This window comes from Mchenga conophoros, linkage group LG4 (assembly GCF_057382185.1).
Source record: "Mchenga conophoros isolate Kocher_MC1m ecotype Shallow Benthic linkage group LG4, M_conophoros_male_GT1.1, whole genome shotgun sequence".
Taxonomy (NCBI): Eukaryota; Metazoa; Chordata; class Actinopteri; order Cichliformes; family Cichlidae; genus Mchenga; species Mchenga conophoros.
The window spans coordinates 34,058,357-34,069,997 of NC_140529.1; the positions used below are offsets into that span (position 1 = coordinate 34,058,357).

Here is an 11,641-nt window from a genome sequence, read left to right on the forward strand (position 1 = left end):
GTTAAAAATATTTTCAACTTATAGCACATTTTTACTCCTGTGTATAAATACTGCCATCGCATCACCCCACGAGGATTATCAGTGAATTAAATTAATAAAATAATGCACGATTCCGCGGTACATTTAGTCACATGGTTTTGACAAATTTAATGCATAGAAAAAAACAAAAAGCATCGAAAGCTTACATGACATGTTCACACACTTATGAATTCAGGAAAGACACGTAGCAATAATATGAATAATATCAGAAGAAATGTGCAGTTCAAAGCAATTACCAAAGAATATCTAAACCAAAAAGCCGGAAATTATTATCGTTGTTCCTTTAAAACATGTAGATTACGATTAAAATATATTTAACCTTTATTTAAAAACTTTCTGTTCGAGCCTTAGTTGTGATTTGTCCGATAACCTGCGAATGTGTCAGAACAGATGAGAACCAATAGCGTGCGACCTTCTGCCGGAGGAAAAAAAAACACGTTCCGTTGAAAACCCGAAACGAGAAGCGAAGAGGAGGCAGAAATTCGCCGGCGTTGGGGTTACTGTTTCCGAAAAAAATCTTGCCTTAACCCAAAAGTGAATGAGAGGGAAGGTATCTGCCTCCAGCTACTGAGCAAGCAGACTTCGTGTTATCAGCCAGTGTATCGCAGACAAGAAGCCAGATGGTGAGTGTGTATTTTTTTTTGTCTGTTGCACCGTGTGTGTGTCTGCAGCCTCCCCTCCCTCCGCCGCGCGCCCCTCTTCTTCTTTTAATTTTTTTTTGTGAGAAGATGTGAGGCGGTAATGTCTTTCCACCCGGGAACGGTTAGCTGTGTAGAAACTGATTTGTTATGTAAACCACTGCGTGAATTGCTGGGGCAGGAGGAGAGAATCAGCTCTGAAAAATTTCCACAGAATTTAAATGCCCGCCGCCGCAGCCACCGTGTTCCTCAGAAATGCTAACAGTGTGCCGCTTCTTGTCTGCTCGTTAGCTAGCTCGATGGCTAATTACTATAATCTAACCATAGTATCTAAATATACTATTGGTGCGTTATTACAAATCACTCTTGCTTATTATTAAGTCTACGACTTATTAATTTTCGTTCCTTTTTATCGGCCTACTTATACATGCGTTTAAATCAGCTGAATATTATGTGGCGTGTATTTATGTTTTTGTTTTGCTTGAGCTGCACTAGCCATAGCAGATTGTCATTACTTGCACCTGATATTTCTGTAGCAATTACACCAAACCATGGACGAGCATTCAAGAAACCTGGGAAAGAAAAGCACGCAAAAAAGTATAAAGATGCGTGTTGTATTCCACTCACTGGGCATACTTTGCAGCCAGCTGGCTTCATACATGATCATAACATAAATGTTGACTAGCAGCATCCATCCAGGCATTCCTGCATCCCTATGAAATAACTGTGTTCATTGAGGGATAAGCAATTATCCAGGTTTGAATACAATGGATATACAATGAATATAATGGTCCTCTTTGACTTTGCCCTGCAGCATACAAAGTCGCCTTCCAAATGTATAAGTGACTGGGTTTTCAGCTTTATTTGCACTTACTGTAGTGGTTTGTATTGTCAAACCATTATGTGTGGTGTGGTAAAACCACATTTCATCCATCCAAAGCACCACAGCTTTAGAAATCTGTAATTATGGCCCTGGCATATGGCGAGAAGGCTTAAGTAAGTATACCGTCATTCTCTGATTTCCTACTATCATCAGTGTACTGTCTGAGTGTAATTTCAGTTGGAGTAGACTGCACAGATTGACACCCTGTTCTGCTGCCTGAACTACGTCAGTATCCTGCTGGATTTGGGAGCCTGTTGTTGCAGTTTGACTCACTTGTTTGCCCAGACAGTAAATAAATAAAGCAGCTTTCAGCAAACCCCATTTTCCAAAGCTGCAATGAGGACTACTAAAAATTGTATTTAGTTTGTCCATATGCTGTTCTGTCAAACAATTACCATTAACGGCACAAAAACCTAATTTGTTGGGCATGTCAGAAGTGCCATATGTTGGATGGAAGGGGGGGGTTGCCTGCTGTCAGATGTGCAGAGGAGTATTAAATGGGTCGCCAGCAGGTCCATGGCATAGAGCTGCAGGAAAAAGTGGCACATAGTTACACTGGGTGCATACCTGTGCCTTTATATCCCCCTCTATCAATCATTTACTGAAAATAAGAAATATAGCCAGGAGGTATGTGTAAGCAGGCAGGCTCAGGCTTGGAAGGATGTTGAAACAATTTCACAGTTGATTTAATGCTTTTAACTGATTATATATATATAGTGTGTGTGTGTGTGTGTGTGTGTGTGTGTGTGTGTGTGTGTGTGTGTGTGTGTGTGTGTGTGTGTGTGTGTGTGTGTGTGTATTTTTTTATTGTTGCATGGGAACATCACTTCTTTGCAAGCCAAATCAGCTGTGTAGAGACGAATCAGTATTTTTCAATCATTGGGCAAATCACTGATTGCCAGTTGAGCACACAAATATACCTGACCTAGTAAAAGGAAAAAAATACACGTCTCTTTCGTTTCCTGTGGGTATGTGCAGTCTCGCAGTCTGTAAACCTGCATAAAGACTCATTCCAGGAAGTCTTAGTACGTTACTTTCTCTTTGATTTATTTAATTTTCCTGAGAAGTTTCATGTCATTCTCTTGTAAATCAGATCACAGACAGATGTGTGGTGCTGGTAATAAAGGTTTGGCTGCTCTACTCGTACAGCAGCAATCCGGACCATTGCCAGCAACTGCTCCAGTTGAAGATAAGAAACTTCAACATGATTATAGTCTTTTCTCCATTCTTTTTATACAGTCCGGTCTCCCCAGCCACCCCCACTGCCATTTAAAGCTCTGCGTGTCTCTTCTTTATACCAGTATTTTTCAGTCTGGACTGAAACCATTAACTCACATTACGTTTTGTCTCTGAGGTTGTCAGCACTGGTCCAACGTCTAAAGTCCTCACGGAAAATAGTTTTGAAGTACTCCAGTTCCTCACAGCATCATAAGTCAACAGAGAACATCTAAGATATCTCATGTCTGTGGGGGTCTGCAGACAATCACCTCACAAATGATTACTTTTGAACTTGAGAAGTAACTACTGAAGGCACTTTATTGAGCAACACTTAATTTCCTGTTCCTTGCCCTCCATTGCCACTGTGATGGAAATTTTGCTGTGATTGCAAAGCAGATATTTGCATGGGGCCATTTTTTTGTAGACGGGATGAGACATGTTACGGTGAATTCCATTCAAGGAGAAGAAGTTGATTGTGAAATGGTCTCTCTTCTGAAGTCCCCGATAACATCAGATCATGTCTTGAACTTGCATCAGTTTCTGTTCTACCTCCAGCAAGGTTGCTGAAAGCAGTGGCATTTTGCTACATCAAGTCAACACAGACTCCGGGTCTCTAAAACATTTTTTTTATAAGCTGGTTTTACTTCTTTCAGTTTTAAAAAGAAACCATAAACATACCACCTGCTGCTGAATACCAGCACCGACAGTAGTGCTACTGGAATTTGGTCTCTTCAGCAAAGGTAGCCCTGCAGTGCAACTTATAAGTTACTATATGTTTCTTGCTTTTAACTGCAAGTGATAAGTCAGTAACACTTTCTCCTTTTGAAATGGCAAACTACTTCTCAGAAATGATACATGCAAATGATATTAAAATGTTGTGGTTTTTGTACTACTGAAAGACTTTTCCTACTTCTTAAATTAACAGAACAGCAAAACCAAAAAGAAAATAGAGATCAGAAATGGTTGGGATTGACTTGTTATTCATCAAAAAGTTAATGCACAGCATATTTGCCACAACTTTTCTGGTTGCAGCTTTCTTGTATGACGATCTTTTAATTTTCACAGTTAAATGCCAAGATAATGAAACAATGAATGATAGACTGAATCAGAAAAGCACTAAAAAGATGTTATCTTCTAGTCTCACAGTTCACCCCTAAAGTTCATGTCGTCTCTCATTAACATAGGTTTCACGAACTTCTTTGTCAATCTTAGACAGGAAGTGAAAAAACCTATGAGACGTGGACATGTGATAAATGGTCTATACTGTCGAACACAGAAAATGCCTCGTCATTTTCTTCTTTTATACAGGAAGTTCAAAAGAAGAAGAGAAGTAGTGGTCAAGCAAATACCAAAACTTGGCTCAGACATGATTACTCTGCAGACTGTTGAGGCAAACCTCTATCTGTGCTCTGGCGAACAAGACCATGTCATTCTTCTTTTAGCTGCTCCCCAGCCAGTAGCCATGTTCAAATATTTCTGCATCACAGATTTTTTTTATTTTTTTTAAATCAACCTTATATCAGATGAGTGTTTTATTTTTTCCTTTCTCTGGCATGTTGTCCACATAGCTTGCTTTGTCTCTTCACGTTAAGCGTTATCGAATCTCTTCAGCAGGTTTTGTAGTTGTTGGATCATTTCCGTAGCTTGCACATCCATATTACGTACAGTTAGATATTTTCTGTAAAATAAATATTCAAGTTCTAGGTTTATGTTGTAAGTACTGGTCTGGAAAATTATTGTTTTTATTCGTGAAACCGTTAGGCTGCTGATAAACAAGCTCATTAACACTGTTGTGTGATGTGTTAATGACGACGAGGTACATTGTTCGGTTTTTTGACTCTGCTTTCCAAATTATTAAACAATGATCTTGTTTCTAAAAATAAGAAAGTAAGCAAGAGAGAGAAAGAGAGAGAGAGACTGGGAACCTTATTTGATAAATGACATTTGTTACATAGCTTCCCTCCATTCCCTTGTAGGGGCCTGCTGCAGCACTCTGTGTTTTAAGTGATAATCAAGTGTGAGGTGGTGGCATTTGCCTTCTTGTGTTCTGTCCATCAGCACTACAATAGAAAAAAATGTGTGTCAATTTTGAACTTCACTAGTATGTTGAACTTTCACCCCCATAATACTCTTTTAGAGTTTTTGTAGCTAGTTAAAGGTCTGCGATTTACATCAGCAGACAGCTCTTGTATACATTTCAAAGATTTAGAGATCGAGGGCCTTGGGTTGTAGTTTTGGTGCTTGTTTAACGTCAACATCAGTGAAGACTGTATATGCTTTATTGCTTAATACTTCCTATAATTCCTAAATGGCATCTCCACATACTCTCCCTATTACGTCTCCTCTTGATTTTGACAGAATAAGAACAGACCTGAGGGCCATTTGACTCCCTGGTCAAACACATCCATGGCCTCAAAAGGAGAGTAGGATTTTGGGACCTTGGTATTTTAAGTCAAAGGATTGAAATCATACTTCAACATGGAGATCAGGATGCACAGTTGCTTACTGCTGCTAAAAGCTCTGTAGGAAAGATACTGTAGCTAAGAATATAAATAGGGAAAATGGCTAACATGCCTCTGCCATACTGTAACAAAAACTACCCTGTAGCACCAGTACTAGCAAGCGATGGTGCTACGGGGTTGATGTGTAGCTTCTTATTTACTATACAAGTGTAATAGAGGTATTTAACCTTCACTCTAAGTCAACAAAAGTGAACAAAACCTCCTAGGTGGTTGCAGCATGAATACAAATGCACACAAGCATACGTGCATGTGAGATTAAAGCAATGTGAGGGCTGAATGTGAGGAATGATGCTGTGAGCTAAGAGTAGAAGCTCTTTTCCAAGAAGATTTGAAAACTTGAGTGAAAGTGCTCTTTGTTTGGTAAGATAACCACGCTCCAGCTGGCTCTCGCTCCTCATACACTGGTATGCTGAACTGCCCCACAGTTAAAACAGTGTTACTCATTGCAGGCCTAATTAATCACTCCACAAAACTTTATTTATGTTTAGATCAATTTTTATCTTTAAAATTTTTTATTGCGATTTATTCATACAGCACAAAGTTGCCGTTTACAGTCAATTATTAGTAAGAAAGTTGGTTAGGTACATAGTGATTATACTCCTTGTTGGGACTATGTAAGACAGAGGAAGCCAGATGTGTCAAAACAACTTCCTGCCACATTCAAGCTGTTTGATGGCAACTGAGACCCATATAAGGTAAAATAAGACAAGATGGCACAAGCTAATCTCAAGTCTTCCTGCATGTTTGTGTACGTGTTTTTGGAATGACTACCCAGGCCTAACATAGAAACTCATGCTGCTGGGTTATTTTTACCAAAGAGAAAACAAAACATTAGCTAGTCTTTGCTTTTGCTTTGATCACTTTACCCTTTTTACATTTATTTCATGATTTCATTTGCACAACTTCCTTATCAGCCTTTACAGCCTTCTACTGATGTAAATATCCCCTGCAAAAAAACTTACAAATATTACAAAATCAAATTTGAGTTTCTGTAGTGTTCAGTCATTTGAGAAGATCAGATGCATGCTAGTTTCTCAGTTGTATTGCAGCAACAGGAAGTGGTCTATCATGCGTTTTGCTAGATAACCAGAAAAGTGTGAGCTGTCTGCTAGCGAGCAGCAGCAGCATAATGACTGAGTTCAAGATGAATGGGGGATAACGGGGAGACGTCCAACTGTTGGGATGTGATTACATCTACAGGAAGCGGCATGGCCCCACTGTTAATGAACCAATCGTTTCAAAGTATGTCATCCGGATGTCATAAGTACAGACAACACCCTTGCTGTTCTCCCTTTGAGGGTGCATTAAAGGCAGCCCTGTTCAAAAACAATATGCTAATTAATACGGCAACAGTTTACACTGTTAATGAAGTAGAACCTCTCTAATCATTAAACTAACACGTGATGTACAATCCAGGAAGTGTGATTTAATAATCCATACATTGTGAAGCCACATTTGTCAATAAAGTTTTGCAAAACTTTATCATTTATGATTGTAGCCAGAAATACTTGCTATTTGCTTAGCTGTGGCCTTGCTGCACTTCAATGAGCAGGAGTTCTGTGACGACGTGAATTGTGTGTTTAATGCAGACCAAACATTAGCCTGACTTTGACAGTAATATAAATGAGAAAATAAATAATAATTTTTTACATATAACACATGGTGCCAATATAAGTTATGTCTAGCTAAATTGGATTTTATGGGGCAATGGGACCAGTTGCTGTGATCTTGATCTGTAAGACTTAATTTGCTCTACTGTTCAAAACAAACTTCTGACTACCAAGAAAGCACCTGGATCGCTCACTCCTATACATAGTACAGGGATCTAGTTTTTCAGGCATGTCAAGCACATTGCAATGCTATTTATCACTGGTTTGTTGCTTAACTTCTGCTCTTGACTCGTGTCAGCAGTTCAAGAGCGATTCATGCTCTAATGTGTCTTAACTCTTTGTTTGTTATTTTGTTTTCAAAGCTGTAATAAACCTGCAAAAAAAAAAACAGCAATCAGCATTTGTCTCTGATGCTAAAGAGCTTTGAAGTTTATAGCAGTCTCTGAACCACCATAACCTCACCCCAAGGTCCAGCTCCAGCCAGATTGCCTTATATAATAGGGTTTTAGCAAAGTCTGCAGTGGACTTTCCCCTACCTCAACAGCGACTTCCCTTCTTCTGCACACTAAGTTTTCTTGAAAAACTTGTTTTGAATGTTTTTCTGTTTATTATCTGCTTCATCTACCTGTTAGTTCTGCTTAAAGATGTGATCATGTTCATTGCTTCAGGAAACCTACTGCAGTACTACTGTCACTTCCTCCAGCAAGTTTTTCATCTTTCTTAACCGTCTTCATGTCTGAGAAGTGTCTCTTTTGCTTATAAAACTGAACGAAACTGCAGTTACATGACAAAAACTTTAAACACCCGTAGTGTGCAGAAAACTGTGCTGACTTGTGTTGTATGGCAGCCAGAGAATTAAAGAGTAAATTTATGAATGTGCATGATTGTAGGGTTGAGTCAAACAAAATGGTTCATTACATGAACTGATTACAGATTGCAAAGTTGAGTCATTTTTAAGATAAAGACTGGCAGCAGCACATCAGTTTTATTACTTCAGTGAGAGCTCTTCTACCTTTTGTAATAGTCCATGCCATTATCCCTTAAGATTTCTTAACTGAACGACTGAGTTGTTCTGCTATGTTGAGGGCTGATCCATGCAGAGCAACGCACAGCTCAAGTCACATGACTAAACAGAAGGCACCTGATCCTCTCCCAGGGGTGTAAAGAGACAGATGGAGTGAATAGAAAGAGATCAGATTGACACTATTAAAACACGGGCAAAGGTAAAAAGAGGACAGTGAAAATACCCTTTAGTATGATTTTTGTGACGCCTGTAATTTTATCGGACAGTGTTACCTAATATTTCTAATGCGTATATAGCGCACACACACACACACGTTATGCATTATACATATTTGAATCATTTATTTAATTGTTAAATGTGTTTTTTGTGCTCACGCAGGACACCGGAAACACCACGGAAGAAAAATCCGTTCAACGATCCAAGGTAAACATATATGTATTTGTCTTATCCCAAGTTCACAGCTCTGTGTTCACCTGCATGTGATACTTATGCCCAACTTCACTTTCATCAGCATTTGATCTTAGGAGAGAGCATTTAGTGTCTAGCTTTCATCTTGCTAAAGCTAAAAGGCTGTATTGGGAACATTATGTGCATGCCTGGTAGTAAAGCAGTATATTTGTGTGCTCAGTCCTTCAGCTTCAACACCCAGAAGGAAGTGTGTACATCATGTTTGAAGACAGTCTACCCAATGGAGAAACTGGTTGCAAACAACCTTGTCTTCCATTCAGCATGTTTCTGCTGCAGGCACTGCAATGCCAAACTCAGGTGATTATATATAGTATACTGGTTTTTTGTTTTTTTGTTTTTTTTCTCCTGACCACTGTGATCGGCATGTAACTCTTTGATTCCTCCATTTCTGGCAGCCTTGGCAGTTTTGCATCTCTTCAAGGTGAATTTTACTGCAAACCCCACTTCAAACAACTGTTCAAGAGCAAAGGAAACTATGACGAGGGTTTTGGACGCGAGCAGCACAAACAGCTCTGGGCCGCTAAGGAGACAAATACTATAACAAAGACGCCATAATCATGTCTGCCTTTGTCCTGTCGCAGACCTGCCTCTTCTTTTCCCTCCTCCTAACACCTCCAATGCATCACGATGAACACATGCCTCATAAGCTGGGGCACTGTTAAATCACCCACGCACTCACTCGCTTTTTAAATGCCATCAAAACAAATACATGCACAGACATCTTGAAAATTACTGGGCAGTCATGATATATACCACTTACCGTAATTTTGAGTATAATTTGATGATAACTCTTAATTTCCTAATTGTATTTTCCAATTTCCTGTTTGAAATTGGTAGTTGATTGTGACCAAAAGCCTTCTCTGGTGTGGAGAGTGGAATAGTGAAGATTTTTTTTTTCTCTCTTTTTATTTTGTTTTAATTAATTGCACCCTTTTACTTTTAGAAATAAGTAAACTGTATGCTCAGGCAAGCATATCTAAGGGGTTAAAGAGCATCACGTTTTGCGTTAGGGCATACACTCAGGTCAGTTTTAACCCATGGGTTTAAAAGAAGACTTATCAGATTTTATTACTCATTGTAAAAACACACACATCAAATTAAAAAAAACGATCCTCTGTATTATGACAATGCTGTCAGACAGGTTTGTCAGGTTTCATATATTTGAGGAACAAACAGGGTACAATGTACTGTAAAATAACCGTGCACGTTAGCAACAACTCACCTCTTGTGTTTATATTTTAGCTTTCGTTAGTCTTATTATTGCTCACTTCATCACACGGTTCTTCATTATTTTAATGAGTCTTGCATGTTGGCATGACTGGGTCCTGATAGCCTTATCTTATGACTGTATTGATCGTTTGTGGTGTGAGTGTTACTTTCATTTGTTTCTCTTGCATAGCGATGATCTTTTTAACATTTTTAGACCCACTTGAGTTTAGATTTGATTGATGTCATGGCATAAGTTGATCTCTGAGCTTTTTATGGTTACGATTTTAATGAATTTTTCAGATTGTGCTTTGTATACTGTCTGTATACTAGCTGTAGTTTGTGATTAGTAAACATTCCCCTCTGTGCTGTACCCTTGTCTTGCACATATATCTACACACGATCACCAGACAAAAGGTTAATTATGGCAGGGAAGCTGAGCTTTAGTATGTAAACATCCCTCCATCTGTCCTATGAAACATTTTAAGAGGAACTGTAAACACCTGGATAAATTGATTATTGCATGTATGCTATAAATGAGGATGTTGATGGACAGAGCTTAGGTCTCACAGTATGTTGCTTCATAATTTCATGCTTGTCAGCTTGTTGTTGTCTTGTGATGAAGTTTTAAAAGCTGTATTATAGCGACATAAACATCCAGTCACTCTGTCTTGAACCCCTGAGTCCTTTTTCAGTTAATGCCTTCTGGTTCTCCTGTCTTATTTGCTAAATGCAACTGGACCTATTTCTTAATATAAATGTTACAATAGATGGATGGATAGTTTGTCACATATATGGGCACCCTGATGTGTGGCTGCATGCAAAAGCCAGTGCAGAGCACCCCCTGCTGGGGAAAGTGTGACAATAGCGTCTCACATGAGAGGATAAAACGATAACTTGCCCATGATTTGAGTATAGCCTTTATTTTCAAGTTTTTGAGTTGGATCAGCAGCTTCTTTTGATCTTATTTAGTTTTAACATGTAAGAACAATTAATTCAATGTAGATTTCCATGGTTTTATTTCATTCTGTACAAAGGATAACTCCAAAGCCATCAAATCATCACATTTTAGAAAATGTCTGAGTACCGCTGACACTTGAATGGCACAAAGTACTTTCTGTGACTGAGGGTTTACTGTTAATTTGAGCTTGCTGTGCAGAATAGGAAGCAAAACAGATGGATTTTTTTTTTTTTAAAGAGAAGCCTTAGAAAACAAAGAGCTGACCTTATTGCTTTTTCAAAACACCTTTGAGTGCACAGATCTTTACAACAATCTTGTGATCATGCCTTTTTAAAAACAGATCTGGTTATTGTAGAGTCCAACTCTTTAACATAGGATTACTTCACTCAACCAGCAGCCATTTTTCCCCACCTAACCATCTTTATTCACATGTACAAAAGTTCTAATTCTACTGTGTGTGTGAACATGTATGTTTTCTTTATGTCATTTTAAAACGGCCCTCTGGATCCCAGAGAATGCTTTAAAAATCAAGAGAATTGTATCTGAAAATGCTGTGTTTGTCACTCTCTGTTAGCAGTTCGCCAAGGTACAACTGCAAAATCTGTGAATTGCAATGTCCAAGTCTAATAGAGCAGACAAGGTACACTTTACACTGGTGCCACAAGGCTCAGGTGAATGATTGCAGTGTGACGTTTTATTGTTAAATCTGTGAATCATTTCATTTCTGTGCTACACTTGATGTGGAATTCCTTTTTTATTGCCGTTGTCATAAAGACATTTTAAACGTATGCATCTTTGAAAGTGTGTTCTATATTACAGACATGACCTGTGGATTGAGGTGGCCTTACAGCAAAAGGATGCTTGGACTGTATGCAGTCTTTCTCCTCTCTTCCTCCTCCTCTCTCTTGCTTAGTTGTAGTATGGTACATTTTAAAATGTGAGCGCCCTCTTTCTACGCCAATATACACAATCATTTGTGCATATTATTATTATTTTTTTTTTTTATTTTTTTTTTTTTTACATGCTTTTGGAAAAAAATAAATAAATAAAATGCTGGTGTTGATTTAACACA

The 11,641-nt window shown here is 38.6% G+C and overlaps 1 protein-coding gene across 1 annotated transcript; it reads left to right on the forward strand.

Moving 5' to 3' along the window:
- Positions 1-459: 459 nt before the first annotated feature.
- On the forward strand, positions 460-11,641 carry limd2 (LIM domain containing 2). Its single transcript, XM_085271980.1, has 4 exons — positions 460-662; positions 8,313-8,357; positions 8,563-8,699; positions 8,798-11,641. Exons 1-4 carry the CDS (start codon positions 660-662, stop codon positions 8,955-8,957), a joined length of 345 nt encoding a protein of 114 aa, XP_085128106.1. The 5' UTR covers positions 460-659; the 3' UTR covers positions 8,958-11,641.